The sequence below is a fragment of the Caenorhabditis elegans genome, chromosome V (assembly GCF_000002985.6).
Source record: "Caenorhabditis elegans chromosome V".
In the NCBI taxonomy this organism is placed as follows: Eukaryota; Metazoa; Nematoda; class Chromadorea; order Rhabditida; family Rhabditidae; genus Caenorhabditis; species Caenorhabditis elegans.
In genome coordinates, this window is record NC_003283.11 from 19,035,551 (window position 1) to 19,052,623 (window position 17,073).

The following is a 17,073-nucleotide window of genomic DNA, read 5'->3' on the forward strand; positions in this document are numbered from 1 at the left end:
TCACAGATTTTGACACAAAAATCGCAAAGTTACAGTGATATCGATAATTGCGCCAAGTCACCGAAAATGCGCCAATGCACCGAAAAAGCGCCAAAGTCGAGTTTATACTTATTTTAAAGCTCTCAGCAAGCTGAGTTCAAAAATGTATGTAAAATATGCTTAAAATTGCAGTAAAACATATTTTATTCAAGAAAATAACATTTTAGAAGCTGTGATGAGCATTTGCAAATCCGATTCTAGCATTTCCAATGTCATAAATATTACAATATTGCCGAATAAAAACGTCTCCCAAAATCCATGAAGGACCGAATCCGGAAGCCATCAGTGGTGAAATTGCGAGAGCACATTTTCCTTCATCAAGTCCAATATCAAGAATATATTCGACAGATTTTACAGGAAATAGGGCTCCCCCGATGGTAAAAACCAGGTCAGGTTGTGTTTTCATGGTGGAGCATTTGACGGTGTAGATTTCATTCATTTCATCCCACGTGGCATGTGTCTGGGTAGCAATGTCGTTTATCATGGCATATGGTGCACTGATCCAGGAGGAACCCGTGTCGGAAATTACCTAGAATTTAGAATTTTTTATTGATTTTCTAAAAAAAAATTGATTTTTCAAAATTATTAATTCTCTAAATAATTATCGATTTTTTACCAGACATTTGCGATTTTTTCCGATTATATCGGGGCTTATCGATTTTTTTCAAAATTATCGATTTTTAAAAAAAATTATTTGAAGAAAATTGGAAATTGATCATTTTCTAAAAATTTATTGATTTTCTGCCAAAAAAAATCGATTTATTCAGAAAATAATTGGGGTTTCGGAATTTATCGAACTTAATGGAAATTTTAGTTTAATTTTTTTTAAACTATCGATTTTTTTTCCAAAAATTAAAAAAAAATCGATTTTTTAAGGGAAATTATGATGTACACGAAAATTATTGATTTTTTTACTTACCTGATTGTACCCATACTGACTATAAGTCCCAACCGCAAACCCATCCATCTTAAACTGCCAATACGTCTTCGCAGTCAGCGGAACATAAGTGACCCCAGCATCACAGTTCTTCGTATCAATTCCCCCGTAGGTAATCATCCCAGCCGATCCTCCATGTGATGCCTGAATCTTCCGATCCAACCAGACACTGAACACCGGAACGTCAAGCTGGGAGATCAGGTTCTGCATTGGCGGGGTGATTTGATCTACGGCTAGGGCTGGCCATGCAAGCCCAAATATCCCATCCATCGGCTGAACTGCAAAGTCCACATCAAGCTTGTTAGCAATTCCGAGCTCTTGTTTCCGGATTGTAAGCCCCCCGCCAAGCCCGACAGTGTCTGTACCCAGGTACCCACTGCACAATCCTTTGCCGTATTGGATAGAAAACTTTCGATTTTCTCTAGAAAAGCTTGAAGATTTCGAGGTATCAAACTTCTGTCGGGTGTAGTTGGATCCGATCCATCCGTTACAAAACATGTTATCACAGGATGCATCGATGACCCACATGTTGGCAGATCCAGTGTCAAGGACCAGGCTGACAGGTTGCGGAGGGGTCCCCACAGTGAAGTTACCGAGGTATACTTCATCGGAATAGTCGGATATTGGTTGGGATATTGTGTTAAGTCGGGCAGCATGCTGAGTAATCAGGAATTCTTGGTATTTTCCGGCTCGGATGAGCTTGGCACGGAGGGAGCCGGTGCTTTTGGTGGGGAGCTGGAAGACCGCTGCAGAGCAGAAAGGAGCTAGGAAAAGTAGGAAGATGAGATGCATATCTGGAAGAAAGATAATCGATGCACCATGTTGAAAAAAACAGAGTTTTGGCGGGAAATTCAAATTTTCTGAGAAAAAAATTTTTGCGGGAAATTCCAATTCTGGAAAAAAAATTTTGGCGGGAAATTCGAATTTTCTGAGAAAAATTTTTTGGCGGTAAATTGAAATTTTTTGAGAAAAATTTTTTGGCGGGAAATTCAAGTTTTCTGGGAAACATTTTTTGGCGGGAAATTCAAATTTTCCAAAAAAAAGTTTGCTGAAAATTCAAATTTTCTAAGAGTAGTTTTTTTGGCGGGAAATTCGAATTTTCTGAGAAACATTTTTTTGGCGGTAAATTGAAATTTTTTGAGAAAAATTTTATGGCGGGAAATTCAAGTTTTCTGGAAACATTTTTTGGCGGGAAATTCGAATTTTCTGAGAAACATTTTTTGGCGGTAAATTGAAATTTTTTGAGAAAAATTTTTTGGCGGGAAATTCAAGTTTTCTGGGAAACATTTTTTGGCGGTAAATTGAAATTTTTTGAGAAAAATTTTTTGGCGGGAAATTCAAGTTTTCTGGGAAACATTTTTTGGCGGGAAATTTAATTTTTCTTAAAAAATTGGCGGGAAATTCAAATGTTCTGATAAAACATTTATGGCGGGAAAATAAAAAATTTTTGAGGAAATTTTTTTGGCGGGAAATTAAAATTTTCAAAAAAAAAATTTTGCAGAAAATTTGAATTTTCTGAGAAAAAAAAATTTCGGTGGGAAATTCACATTTTGTGAGAAATGTTTTTAGCGGGAAATTAAAAATTTTTGAGAACTTTTTTTGGCGGAAATTCAAAAAACCTTCAAGAAACTCCAAGAAAATTCAGCAAAACTCTTGAATGACCTGAACCTTTTGAAAACCCTGCGAAAATTCTGGAATTATAGAACTTTCTGTAAAATTCGAAAAAAATTTTGGTTGAAATTGATAAAAATAGCTAACTATAAGAATTAGCTCAAACAAAAACTTTTAAAAAACTAATGATCGACTCAAAATTACAGCTTCTTCCCTTTTATATCAATAGTCCAATTCCGCTAATACCCTTATCACCGAATTATTTATTTCACAATTCAGAAGTGATTCTCGGTGATTCACTTTTAAAGACCATCACAAACTCTAAAGTCCTATTGGACTTCATAGTTATCATTGAAAAATGAGGTTAGTCACACCAGGATTTTCAATTTGACGTATGAAAGTTAAACTTGTAGGTTTTAACTCTGAAAAAGTGGAGAAAAGGTCAAAATTTGGGATAATACAAGACTTATCTTTTTAGTCAACTTTCAACATTTTTCTATGAATATTTCAACATAACAAAACAAAGATACAACATATAGGTGCAGCGAAAATAGTTTGCCAGGCTGAGTAATATTAGCCGAGATTGGATAAAAGGTTGGTGGTTTTCTATGGATTTTGCTCACAGTCAATGTGAAATTAAAAATTGGCAAACGTTCCGCACATCATTGGGGCAGTACTAGTAAGGTAATACTGTATATACTATATATGTATATGTATATATATATATATATATATATATATATATATAAATATACATATACATATACATATACATATACATATACATATACATATACATATACATATACATATACATATACATATACATATACATATACATATACATATACATATACATATACAAATACATATACAAACATAACAATTTAGGATACAACTTTATTCCACAAAACAACACTTTAGAAACTATGATGAGCATTTGCAAATCCAATTCTAGCATTTCCAATGTCATATACATTACAAAACTGTCGAATGAACACGTGCCCAAGCACATATGACGGTCCAAATCCTGTATTAGAGTATGATAACATTGCAAGAACACATCTCCCATTTCCAAGTCCCAAGTCAAGAATATACTCGATAGACTTCACAGGGTACTGCATTCCACCGATAGTGAATACAAGATCAGGCTGAGTTTGCATAGTGGAGCAGTCGAGTGTGTAGATCTCATAGTTCCAGTCATAGGTGGCCTTGGTTTGTTGGACTATTGCATTGAGGACTGGATTTGGGAGACCAAGCCAGGCGGATCCGGTGTCAGAGATTGCCTGGAAACAGAAAAGTACAGTTTAGAACAGGCAAATAAGGGAAGAAATACAGAGCAAAGCAGAAGGCCTGTAAGTTGTAATGTCCCAAGTTACCGATATAGGTATAGATAAATATTACTAAAAATCGATGCATCATGTTTAAAAACGGAGAAAATATTTGGCGGAAAATTCAAATTTTCTGAGAAAAAACTTTGGCGGAAATTCAAATTTTTTGAAAATATTTTTGGCGGGAAATTCAAATTTTCTGAGAAAAAAATATTTGGCGGAAAATTCACATTATCTGGGGAAAATTTTTTTGGCGGAAAATTCAAATTTTCTAAGAAAAAATATTTGGCGGGAAATTCAAATTTTCTGAGAAAAAATATTTGGCGGGAAGATCAAATTTTTTGAAAATCTTTTTGGCGGAAAATTCAAATTTTCTGAGAAAAAATATTCGGCGGAAAATTCAAATTTTCTGAAAAAAAATATTTGGCGGAAAATTAACATTTTCTGAAAAAAAATTTTGGCGAGAAACTCAAATTTTTTGAAAATCTTTTTGGCGGAAAATTCAAATTTGCTGAGAAAAACTATTCGGCGGAAAATTCAAATTTTCTGAGAAAAAATATTTGGCGGGAAGATCAAATTTTTTGAAAATCTTTTTGGCGGAAAATTCAAATTTTCTGAGAAAAAATATTCGGCGGAAAATTCAAATTTTCTGAAAAAAAATATTTGGCGGAAAATTTGAACTTTCTAAGAACATTTTTTGGCGGGAAATTCAAATTTTCTGAGAAAAAACTGTGGCGAAAAATTCAAATTTTCTGAGAAAAAATATTCGGCGGAAAATTCAAATTTTTAAGAAAAAACACTTCGGCGGAAAATTCAAATTTTCTGAAAAAAAATATTTGGCGGAAAATTAACATTTTCTGAAAAAAAATTTTGGCGAGAAACTCAAATTTTTTGAAAATCTTTTTGGCGGAAAATTCAAATTTGCTGAGAAAAACTATTCGGCGGAAAATTCAAATTTTCTGAGAAAAAATATTTGGCGGGAAGATCAAATTTTTTGAAAATCTTTTTGGCGGAAAATTCAAATTTTCTGAAAAAAAATATTTGGCGGAAAATTTGAACTTTCTAAGAACATTTTTTGGCGGGAAATTCAAATTTTCTGAGAAAAAACTGTGGCGAAAAATTCAAATTTTCTGAGAAAAAATATTCGGCGGAAAATTCAAATTTTTAAGAAAAAACACTTTGGCGGAAAACTCAAATTTTCTGAGAAAAAAATTTTGGCGGAAAATTTTTGGCGGAAAATTCAAACTTTTTTTGGGAAAAAAATTTTGGCGGAAAATTCAAATTTTCTGAAAAAAAGTGTCCAAATGTCTTCCCGCTAGATCACCGAATGTACAAAGTATAGCTGGGTAGTAGAAAAATGCCTATCTATAGTGCGATCTATGTCTGTTTCTTGGTACATACAGTGTATTTGTTTTTCCACTTCTACGACTTTGTAGCAGTTTCTTCGATATTCGCGTAGATCACAATTAATTTGTAAAAAACAACAGAAACTCAAAATAGGAGATGAATATTATGTGATCTACATGTTATCTACGAGCATTTTACACAGAACATGCTTGGCGAATCGCCGCAACTTATCTACCAACTCTAGCAATGAGGTCAGAGCTACTAGAAAAAAACGTTACATTTTTGAATTTTTATTCTTACAAGGGAAGTCGATGATGAAATAGTATTTTTTCGATAAAAGAGTGATAATAATGATGCCTCCAAAAAATTTAGCTGCCCCGGTCCAGGTTTAGCAAAGTTATGACGTTTGGAAAGTGCCGAAAAAAATTCCTTGACCAAAAACCCTAGCAAAAAAAACGTTCAAATTTTCAAAGAAAAAATTTTCTAAAAATTGAATAAAACTGTTTTAACTTATCCAAAAATGTGAAAAACATATATCATACACGTTTTTTCTCACCACGGACAAAAAACCACATTGCTTGATCTACATATCTTGAGTAAAGTTCCAAAAAGTACATTTTCTTTGTGGGTTTTCTTGAGAGTTATGAGTTAAAAAATGCATGGCATATGTTTTTCACTGTTTTGAATCATTTACAAACATGGTTTCCTCATTTTAGAAAAAAAAAATTTTGTTGAAAATTTTGAAATTTTGTAAAAAGGTGTTGTAGTCACTTCCAAAACGTCATAACTTTGCTGAACCAGCTATGAGAACTTAGTCTACACATTAATGTAATATCATTATTACTAATTACTATTACTATGCACTATTATAGTATCTATTATGTATGTACTGCAACAAAGAAATATTCCGACGCACCATGAAACCATAAAACTTGACAATTCAAAATTTCCGATAAAAACCCCCTCACCTGCTCCTGCTTCATCATTGCATAATTTCCAATCGCCACCCCATCCATCGGAAATTGCCAATACGTCTTTGAGCTCAACGCGACATAGTTCACCTGAGCATCACAATTCTTTGTGTCCACAGCACCATATGTAATGAGTCCTCCGGTGCCACCCTGGGAGACTTGAAGCTTTCTATCCACCCAGATACTGAAGAGAGGGGCGTCTAGCTGCTTCTGGGAGATCAAGTTCTGCATTGGAGGGGTTACTTGATCTACAGAGATTGCTGGCCATCCGAGCCCAAAGATACCGTCCATTGGCTCACTTCCTAAGACTGAACCGAGATTTGTTGCAACTCCGAATTCTTGAGCCTTAACCGTTAGTCCCCCGAGTTGCAAGACATCAGTTCCCAGGTACCCACTGCTAGTTCCAGAGCCATACTGAATAGAGAATCTGCGGGTACCCTTCACAAATGTCGAAGACTTGTTCGGATTAAACTTCTGCTTAGTATACCCCGAACCTGGATTCCCATTGCACGCCTGTGAATTGCATGCAGCATCGATGACCCACAAGTTGGCGGATGCAGTGTCCAAAACTACACTAGCAGGTTGTGGCGGGGTCCCGACAGTGATGTTCGCGAGATACATGTCGTCATAGTAATCGATGAGTGGCTGGGATCCGGTGTTGAGCTGCTGGAGCCGAGCAGCATGCTGGGAAGCCAGGAATTCTTGGTATTTTCCAGCTTGGATGAGCTTGGCACGAAGGGAGCCGGTGCTTTTGGTAGGGAGCTGGAGTACTGCAGCAGAGCAGAAGGGCACTAGGAAGAGCAGGAAGACAAGGCGCATGTCTGGAAAAAGTTGAAGTTACAGAGTGAGCAAGTAGAAAAAGTAGGGAAAAAAAGCCAAACTATAGTCTTCTACAATACTTCTACTTGGCTCATTTCTTTTATACACCGGTTAACGTCATTTTTACCACCTCTATCACTACCTGAATCACGGTTTTATTTCAAATAACTAACACAATTCGTCATATACCTTGAGACCAAGGAGTATGAATTGTTATCAGTGATATTCGAGTGCAAATTGTGGAGAAGATTCTCACGTCCCTATGAGACTGATTCATTTGTGTTTTGTTTGCTCGCAGTGTTTTAGTCTGTATGAAAGGTTCATTGAATTTTGTCTAAAAAATGACAAATTAATTACTAATGAGATGTATTTTATGATTATTTCTAATAAGTACCTTTACTTGACAGGTTCCTTTCTGTGAACTTCAATCAAAGTAAATTTAACTTTATGCCTAGATTTTCCGGTCACTATGTCACCATGAAAAGCCTAAAAGACAATACACATTTACTTGAAAATCGACGGGGTGAATAAATTTCAGAAGCTTGAGCTGAGCAGAGAACGTGAAAACATAACAATTTCGGATACAACTTTATTCCACAAAACAACACTTTAGAAACTATGATGAGCAATCGCGAATCCAATTCTCGCATTTCCAACGTCAAATATATTACAATACTGTCTCAGGAACACATTTCCAAACCCAAACGACGGCCCGAATCCTGTACTGGAGTCTGTGAACATTGCAAGAACACATCTCCCATTGCCAAGTCCCAAGTCAAGAATATACTCGACAGACTTCACAGGGTACTGCATTCCACCGATAGTGAATACAAGGTCAGGTTGGGTTTGCATAGTGGAGCAGTCGAGTGTGTAGAACTCATTGGTCCAGTCATAGGTGGCCTTGGTTTGTTGGATAACTGCATTGAGGACGGCCAGAGGGAGTCGGAGCCCAAAGTCTCCGGAGTCGGAGATTGCCTGGAAACGTGCACATATATGTATATGTATATGTATATGTATATGTATATGTATGGGCCTTAACTTATTCATGTCTATTCACTATTTATTTATTTTTGATCACGATTTCAATCGTAATAAATACAATACAATACAATACAATATCTATATCTATGTTCATATCTATATCTATATTTATATTTATATTTATATCAATATGTGTATTTATATGCATATGTATATGATGACATCAAGAAATTTATAGAATCATGATGAGATTTTATACTTGTCTAAAGTTTTCTATCGTTTTATAAGACTCATGTGAAGACCAGAATGTACAAAGTTTGTTAATTTTGAACCTAATCAGTCAAAGAACCGTGAACCGTTACGAATCTTTTTCTCGGGATTTGTTAGTAGCAATACTAACAAGCTTAAAAGTAGTAAGATAACTTTATATCTACAGAACTTCCAGTCAAAAATCCCTCACCTGATCCTTCTTCATCGACGTATAACTCCCAATCGCCACTCCATCCAACGGGAATTGCCAGAAAGTCTTTGAGCTCAAAGCGACATAGTTCACCTGAGCATCACAATTCTTTGTATCAATTGCTCCAAATGTGATAAGCCCTCCTGATCCTCCCTGTGAGCCTTGAAGCACTCGATCAAGCCATAGCGTGAAGATCGGGGCGTCTAGCTGAGGCATCAGGTTCTGCATTGGCGGGGTGATTTGATCTACGGCCACTGGTGGCCAAGCAAGCCCAAGTACCCCATCCAACGGGAAATGTCCCATTTGATCACTGATTTGCGTGGTGACTGCAAATTCTTGATTCTTTACAGTGAGCCCTCCAAGTTGCAGGACATCAGTTCCCAGGTACCCACTGCAAGCTCCAGTAGGGTAATTGATAAAGAACTTGCGATTCAAATCTACAAAACTCGAAGACTTATTCGAATAGAATTTCAGCTTGGTATGCCCAGAATCTGGGAATCCATTGCATGCCGGCGAGGTGCATCCAGCACCGACGACCCAGAAATTGGCAGATCCGGTGCCCATAACAACACTGGCAGATTGCGGTGGGGTCCCGACAGTAATGTTTGCAGTGTATATTTCATCCATATAGTCTGCTAAGGGTAGAGCTCCGCTGTTAAGCCGGGATACATGCTGAGAAGCCAGGAACTCTGGGTATTTTCCAGATTGGATGAGCTTGGCTCGGAGGGAGCCGGTGCTTTTGGTGGGGAGCTGGAGTACTGCAGCAGAGCAGAAGGTGGCTATGAAAAGTAGGAAGATGAGATGCATATCTAGAAGAAGAAGAAACTTCGATGCATCATGTTTGACAACGGAGTTTTGGTTTAAAAGCTTTGCCGGGAAATTCAAATTTTGTGAGAAAAATTTTGGCGGGAAACCCAATTTTTATAATAAAAATATTGGCGGAAAACTTAAAATTTTTGAGAAAAACTTTGCGGGAAATTCAAATTTTTTGAGAAAAATTTGTTGTGGAAAATTCAAAATTTCGTGAAAAATTTTGGCGGGAAATTCAAATTTTGGAATGGAACCTTTAGCGGAAATTTAACATTGTTTTCTAGAAAATATGTTGGCGCCAAATTAAAAAATTTTAAATAAAAATTTTGGCGGCAAATTCAAATACTCCGATTAAATTTTTTTGGCGAGAAATTCAAATTTTCTGATAAAATTTTTTTGGCGGGAAAATCAAATTTTTTGTGAAAATATTTTGTCGGGAAATTCACATTTTCTGAGAAAAAATTAATTGGCGGAAAATTCAGATGATCTGAAAAAACAATTTTTGGCGGAATTTTAAATAGTTTGTGAAAAAAATTTCGGCAGAAAATTCAAATTATTTGAAAAAACAATTTTTGGCGGGAATTCAAATTTTCTGAGAATTTTTTTTGGCGGGAATTCAAATTTTCTGAGAATTTTTTTTGGCGGGAAATTCAAATTTTTTAAAAATAATTCTTACTCGAAATTCAAATTTACTAATTGTGAGATTTTTTGAAAATATTTTCTGGCGGAAAACTCAAATTAAAAAAAATATTTAGGCGCGAAATTAAAATTTTATTATATTCCTCAATTCATTTCTTTTATACAATGTACACGTGCAAAATGTCATCGTTTTCAATTTTATTAGAAATAAACCGTCATTTTGTGTAGTAAATAAGAAATGTTATCAATGTTGCTGGAGATCAAAATGTATACAATTCGTGTTTTCCGTGATTTTTCGTGTCTAGTTAATGGAAATTTTATAGAGTTCTGCGTGGTTTAGACTGTGGCCTGTGTGGTTTGGTCGAACTCCTAAAACTACTTGTAGAGAAGTTAAAGGTGAAGTAGCGCCAGTGAGGAAATTTCTTTAAAACACGCCTATGGTACCACAATGACCAAATATCATGATTAAAAAAATTCAAAAACATTTTCTAAATTTTATATGATTTTTTTGAAAATTGAAAAAATCTCAGTTTTTGTCTAATTCCAATTTGAATTTCCGCCAATTGGATTTGTTCGATGGAGCGCGCTTGCACGTTTTTAAATTTATTTATTTTTATTTTTCTTATTTTCCACCGATTTTTAATGTTTTCGGTGTATTTTTGCCTGAATTTTAAAGAAAAAGTCAAAATAAATGAAAACTCTTGAGGAAAAACTGAGATTTTTTCGATTTTCAAAAAATCATATAAAATCTAGAAAACTTTTTTGAATTTTTTAATTATGATATTTGGACATTGTGGTACCATAGGCATGTTTTAAAACAATTTCCCCATTGACGATACTCCTTTTTTAAATAGCTGCTATTTTCGGAGCAAAAATATTACTTTGTATGTACTTGAACAATACTTGACTGTCAGAAAAAAAATCTCGTACAATTTTTTATCAAATACTTCAGCCAAGACTTATCGGCAATTTGCAACTTTTGCAACGACCAATGAAGATCCGGTAAGATACTAGAAATTGGCTTCAGAGCATTTGTGATAAAGTTTAAAAAAATTGTGTTTTTAGTGTTGAAGAAAAAAAAGAAGTTTAATCTGGAATATATTTTTATTGACAGCTAATCTATTACTGGAATTTCAGTCAAATTTTGAAAGGTGAGGATCGAATTAATATATGTATATTATTATTCACAATCAGACATAAATAAACACAATGGTAAAGTTTTAAAAATTTTGGGTTTTCAGTTCTTAAGAAAATAATTTTTTTTTTGGAATTTGTGATAAATTTTCATTCAGCTTGCTCTGTTGACTGCTCGTAAGCAATTTTTTTCTGTGAAAACCTTTTCAGATGGACTTTCTCTAAATGACATAGGTTCGGATACTACAAAATACCATGTTAATACTTCATGTCTTTCAATTCGTTGATTGATGCCATTTTTACATCATATTCTCCATTCAGGAATATCTAAAAATCAAAAACCCACATACTGATAACCATGTCCTGCACTTTGAAAATGTATAAATACAATTGATAACACTCACTATTTCCCAAGACATGAAGTGTCTACTCCTCCTTTTCGCCTTTATAGGCCTCGCCACGTGTGCATCCTTCTCAATTCCCACACGAAGTGTTAGCTCATTGAGAGCAAAACTTATCCGTGAAGGAAGATATCAGGAGTTCTTGGCTCAGCAGAATGTGGCGAGAACTTTGCAGCTGAAACAAGGATCCCAGCCATTTATCGACTATATGGATGATTTCTACCTGGGAAACATTAGTGTAGGAACACCAGGTAAGGATATAAGACATAGCGAAGTACCACTTGAAATGTATTCCTTCCAGGCCAAACCCTGACTTTAGTCCTTGACACCGGGTCTTCCAACCTCTGGGTTATCGATGCCGCCTGCAACTCCGAAGCTTGTAACGGAGACCCAAAGTCTGGATTCGCAAAGCATAAATTCGACACAAAGGCATCGTCAACTTTTGTCTCGGAAACTAGGAAGTTCTCAATTTCCTATGGATCCGGTTCCTGCTCGGGACACCTCGCTCGCGACACAATCACCATGGGCGGCTTGAAAATCGACAATCAAGAGTTCGGAGTCGCCGAGACCCTAGCCTCAGTATTTGCTGAGCAGCCAGTCGACGGAATCTTGGGACTCGGATGGCCGGCGCTTGCCGACGATAAGGTCACTCCACCGATGCAGAACCTTCTCCCACAGCTCGACGCAAAGGTTTTCACAGTCTGGATGGACAGGAAGCTTCAAGGATCGAATGGTGGCAATGGGGGTCTTATCACCTACGGAGCCCTGGATAGTGTTAATTGTGCCGATGACATCAGTTATGTACCACTGACGGCTAAGACGTATTGGGAGTTTGCATTGGATGGATTTGCAGTGGGAAGCTTTTCGGAGACAAAGACAGCCAAGGTAATGTATATGTTATGTGGTATATGTTATATGTTATATGTTATATGTTATATGTTATATGTTATATGTTATATGTTATATGTTATATGTTATATGTTATATGTTATATGTTATATGTTATATGTTATATGTTATATGTTATATGGTATATGTTATATGTTATATGTTATATGCTATATGTTATATGTTATATGTTATATGGTATATGTTATATGTTATATGTTATATGTTATATGTTATATGTTATATGTTATATGTTATATGTTATATGTTATATGTTATATGTTATATGTTATATGTTATATGTTATATGTTATATGTTATATGTTATATGTTATATGTTATATGGTATATTTTTTAAACACGTTTAATTTTCAATCTTTCCAGGTAATCTCCGACACCGGAACCTCCTGGATCGGAGCCCCTCACTCCATCATCTCCGCCGTCGTCAAAGCCACCGGAGCAAAATTCGAATGGACCACTGAGCTCTACGTGGTCCCGTGTTCCACAATGAAACCCAACCTGACCTAGTCTTTACTATTGGTGGAAAACCTTACAATGTGAAGTCTGTTGAGTACATTTTGGATTTGGGGCTTGGAAAAGGAAATTGTGCGCTGACATTCTTCGGAATGACCTATATGGGATTCGGGCCGTCATGGATCCTTGGAGACACTTTCATCAGGCAGTATTGTAATGTATATGATATTGGAAATGAGAGAATTGGTTTTGCGTTGGCGAAGCATAGTTTTTAGAGGATTTTTTATAAATTTTGAATAAACGATTTTTTAACGTTTTTGGAATCAAATCATGGCAGGAGATTTCAAAGAATCTGAAAGAATTTGAAATGGCTTACGTCAGAGTGGTCTTAACAAGGGAAGTAGATGAACTTAATGTCTGACTTTGGCATGACATAGTATTTTTTTCGATAAAAGAGTGAAAATAATGATCCCTCCACAAAATTTAGCTGGCCCGGTCTAGGTGCAGCAAAGTTATGACGTTTTGAAAGTGCCGAAAAAAAAATCCTTGACCAAAAACCCTGGCAAAAAAATCATTCGAATTTTCAAAAAAAAAATTCTCTAAAAATTGATAAAAAACTATTGTAACTTATCCAAAAATGTGAAAAACATATATCATACACGTTTTTTCTTACCACGGACAAAAAACCACATTGCTTGATCTACATATCTTGAGTAAAGTTCCAAAAAGTACTTTTTCTTGTACATTAATTTATGGGTTTTCTTGAGAGTTATAGGCTAAAACTTGCATGGCATATGTTTTTTACTGTTCTAAATAATTTACAAATATTTTTTCCTCCAATTAGGAAAAACAATTTTTTTTTTAATTTTGAAATTTTGTAAAAAGGTGTTTTAGCCTGGAACGGGGCAGCTAAATTTTTTGAAAAATTACTCTGTCATGCCAAAGTCAGATATTACATTTGTCGACTTCCCTTGTCAGAGCTGCAAGTGCTGCGCCAACCGACATCAAACATCAATATCCCTTATCAGTTTATACTATGCTGCAATAACGAAACATACACTTTTATATCAGAAATTAAAGATTTTATTCGAGACAAAGAATTGAGGCAAAGAATTGTGTCCAAATTGTACACTAAAGCAATACATAACCATACAGGAAAAACACCATTCTTACAATCCCTTGTGGACGGCGGTGGCGAATCCGATTTGGCCGTTTCCGATATCGTAGACGTTACAGTATTGACGGATGAAGGTGTCTCCAAGAATCCATGATGGTCCGAATCCTCCGGATCCCATAGAGAAGACAGCGAGAGCGCACTTTCCACCTCCGAGTTGAAGGTCAAGGACGTACTCGACAGACTTGACTGGGAATTGGGCTCCTCCGATGGTGAAGATGAGGTCTGGCTGGGTCTTCATGGTGGAGCAGTCGACGGTGTAAAGCTCGGTGGACCAGTCGAAGACGGCCTTGGTCTGCTTGACGATGGCGGAGACGATGGTGTTTGGTGCTCCGAGCCATGAGGTTCCGGTGTCGGAGATGACTTGATCCTTCTTGGTCTCAGAGTAGGTTCCGACTGCGAACGCGTCGAGTGGGAATTGCCAGTAGGTCTTGGCGCTCAATGGAACGTAGGTGACTTGCTTGGCGCAGTTGACGGTGTCGATGGCTCCGTAGGTGATGAGACCTCCTGGGGTTCCTTGGGCGATCTGGAGGTTGCGGTCAAGCCAGACAGTGAAGAGTGGAGCGTCCAATTGCTTTTGGGCGATGAGGTTCTGCATTGGTGGGACGACCTGGTCGACGGCGAGTGCTGGCCATCCGAGTCCGAGGATTCCGTCAACTGGTTGGTATCCGAAGACGTCGGCGAGGTGGGTGGAAACTCCGAACTCTTGAGACTGGACGGTGAGTCCTCCGAAGTTAAGAACATCCTTTCCGAGGTATCCGTTGCAGGATCCGGATCCGTATTGGATCGAGAACTTGCGGGTCTCCTTCACGAAGGTGGTCGACTTGGTGGTGTCGAACTTCTGCTTGGTGTATCCAGAGTCTGGGTATCCGTTGCAAGCCTGGGTCTTGCATGCGGCATCGATAACCCAAAGGTTGGATGATCCGGTGTCAAGAACGACGGTGGCTGGCTGTGGTGGAGTTCCGAGGGTGATGTTTCCGAGGTAGAAGTCATCGAAGTAGTCGACGAATGGCTGGAATCCGGTGTTGAGCTGTTGAGCACGAGCGGCGTGCTGTGAAGCCAAGAAGGCGGTGTACTTGCCCTCCTTGATGAGCTTGGCACGGAGTGACTCGGTCTTGTGCGTTGGCACCTGGATGACTGCTGCGGAGCATGCCGCCACAAGGGCGAGCAAAACGAAGGTCTGCATTACCTGGAAGAAGGAAGAGTTTAGGGAAGGATTGGAGGGTTCTGAAGAAGAAACATCGAGTCTGAGGACAATTTAAAACTATCTGAAGCAGTCTGGAGGAGATCTGAACCTTTTGGATGGGGGTCTAAGGCCTTCTGAGACATTCTAGTACGGTCTAGGGTTTGCCTATTCTCAGGATATCTAGGCTGTTATAGGACGGAACTTTTAAGCCCTCCAGGTCGATCTAAACGTTTGAAATGAAGCTATGCCAAATCTAGGGCGGTTTTCAGGCTGCTATCCTCAGGCAATATAAGTCGTTTAAAGACTGTCTGAGGGACTTTAAGACGCTCTAAAACATTCTGGGTAGATTTTAGCCCGTTTATGTGGGTCTGAAGCTTAACACGATTTGAGGCAGTTTCCAATAGTCTAACTCAGTATAGGTCAGCTTGAACCGGTCGCAGACAGTCTCAGGTTCAGCTAGGCTTTAAAAAACCGGAAAACCGAGCTAGAGCCTAGTTTTGAACTTTAAAAGTTGTTAAACCTTAGAGATCTTGAAAGCTAATTCCTGGTGTAATACATGAAATACACTGTAAAAAGTAGGGTTAGGCCTAAAAAACAGCCCAAAAGCATTTTAATATGAACATTAATACATAAGTTTTTATAAAAACCCTTAAAACTTCATAGTCAAACATAGTAATTATTTTTTTATTACTAAAAGAAAAACCTTCTAGAAAGTTCTGCAAAACCAGAAACCTAACAAAAAAAGATAATATGCTTCTCCACCTCTCCGCTCATCTTTTATAGTACCCCCAAACTCCGGCTCCAACCCCCCTCCTCCTTTTACGTCATTCGTGTTTAATTAGCCTCATGCAGCAATTGGTTTCAGAAATCTTATCAGGTTCTTGGTCTCGTTTTCCGATTTCTTCTTAGTTTCACTTTTTACTGCTTTTGCACTGATAAGAAGAGGGTTTTAGAAGAGAAAGAGTATAGCAAAGGAGCCGAAAGGTAATTGTACTATTGTACTAATTGTGGTTAGGTGGGGGAAAGTACAGTACGAGCTATTTTTAGAGATTTTTAGAGAATAAGAATAGTTTATTGTGACCAGTTTAGCACATGACTTAGGACGAACTCTGTAGAAAAGTACAGAAGGTATTATTATTATTATTTTAGTGTAAGATTTTTGAAAATTTTGGGTATTGTGTGGGAGATTTTAACGTTGGTTTCTTGAATTTTCGTTCTGATTTAGAGTTTTTTGGCCAAGTTTTGCAGTTTTTTCAGCATTTTTCATACAAGAAGGCTGAATTTCTTCTCAATGATTGGTGGAGTAGCGCCAGTGGGGATTTTGTCTAAATACACTTATTATGCACTTAAAATGGGGGCGGGATGTCTCCCTTCGTGGCGAGACCCATCGTGGTAAGACCCATTTTGGCGGGAATTCAAATTTATTCAGAAAAATTTTGGCGGAATTCAAATTTCATCAAAAAAAATTTGGCGGAATTCAAATTTCTTCAAAAAAAATTTTGGCGGGAATTCAAATTTATTCAAAAAAAATTTTGGCGGGAATTCAAATTTATTCAAAAAAAATTTTGGCGGGAATTCAAATTTATTCAAAAAAATTTTTGGCGGGAATTCAAATTTATTCAAAAAAAATTTTGGCGGGAATTCAAATTTTTTGGCGCTACTCCACCTTTAAGGATGTAATACTCATTTTGAGGTTTTATTCAATTTTTCAGAAAAATAGTCAATTTTCTAGACTTTTCAGAAAACTTCGCCTTCTATTCAGAAAACTTTCGCCTTAACTTCCCTTCTGCTTTTTTTAATTCAAAACCGGGTGTTTTTGCATATCTGATCTAGAATTTCCAACTATTTTCATATTATTCCGGTTACATGAC

At 36.9% G+C, this 17,073-nt stretch overlaps 4 protein-coding genes and 1 pseudogene across 5 annotated transcripts; 1 reads left to right on the forward strand and 4 right to left on the reverse strand.

The window, feature by feature from the left end:
- Positions 1–172: 172 nt before the first annotated feature.
- asp-17 (Aspartic protease 17) lies at positions 173–1,772 on the reverse strand. The gene is made up of 2 exons (NM_171583.5): positions 959–1,772; positions 173–568 (listed from the first exon to the last, which is right to left on the reverse strand). Exons 1-2 carry the CDS (start codon positions 1,766–1,768, stop codon positions 203–205), a joined length of 1,176 nt encoding a protein of 391 aa, NP_741673.1. The 5' UTR covers positions 1,769–1,772; the 3' UTR covers positions 173–202.
- A 1,707-nt stretch (positions 1,773–3,479) lies between these two features.
- Positions 3,480–7,055, reverse strand: asp-16 (Peptidase A1 domain-containing protein; the record flags this gene model as incomplete). The annotated part of the gene is made up of 2 exons (NM_171584.2): positions 3,480–3,873; positions 6,234–7,055. The coding sequence occupies 2 exons, from the start codon at positions 7,053–7,055 to the stop codon at positions 3,508–3,510; spliced, it is 1,188 nt and encodes a 395-aa protein (NP_741674.1). The 3' UTR covers positions 3,480–3,507.
- A 609-nt stretch (positions 7,056–7,664) lies between these two features.
- On the reverse strand, positions 7,665–9,303 carry asp-15 (Peptidase A1 domain-containing protein; the record flags this gene model as incomplete). The annotated part of the gene is made up of 2 exons (NM_171585.1): positions 7,665–8,030; positions 8,497–9,303. The coding sequence occupies 2 exons, from the start codon at positions 9,301–9,303 to the stop codon at positions 7,665–7,667; spliced, it is 1,173 nt and encodes a 390-aa protein (NP_741675.1).
- A 2,193-nt stretch (positions 9,304–11,496) lies between these two features.
- Positions 11,497–13,119, forward strand: Y39B6A.21 (annotated as a pseudogene). Its single transcript has 3 exons — positions 11,497–11,731; positions 11,782–12,365; positions 12,753–13,119. Coding segments are annotated over exons 1-3 (1,186 nt in total).
- An 892-nt stretch (positions 13,120–14,011) lies between these two features.
- On the reverse strand, positions 14,012–15,202 carry asp-1 (Aspartic protease 1; the record flags this gene model as incomplete). Its single annotated transcript, NM_171587.6, has 1 exon — positions 14,012–15,202. One exon carries the CDS (start codon positions 15,200–15,202, stop codon positions 14,012–14,014), a length of 1,191 nt encoding a protein of 396 aa, NP_741677.1.
- Between the last annotated feature and the right edge of the window lie 1,871 nt (positions 15,203–17,073).

Coding starts and splice junctions, on each gene's coding strand:
- asp-17 (NM_171583.5), bottom strand. CDS start 1,768: ATGCATCTCATCTTCCTACTTTTCCTAGCTCCTTTCTGCTCTGCAGCG. Junction 569..958: donor GTCAGTATGGGTACAATCAG/GTAAGTAAAAAA, acceptor TCTAAATTCTAG/GTAATTTCCGACACGGGTTC.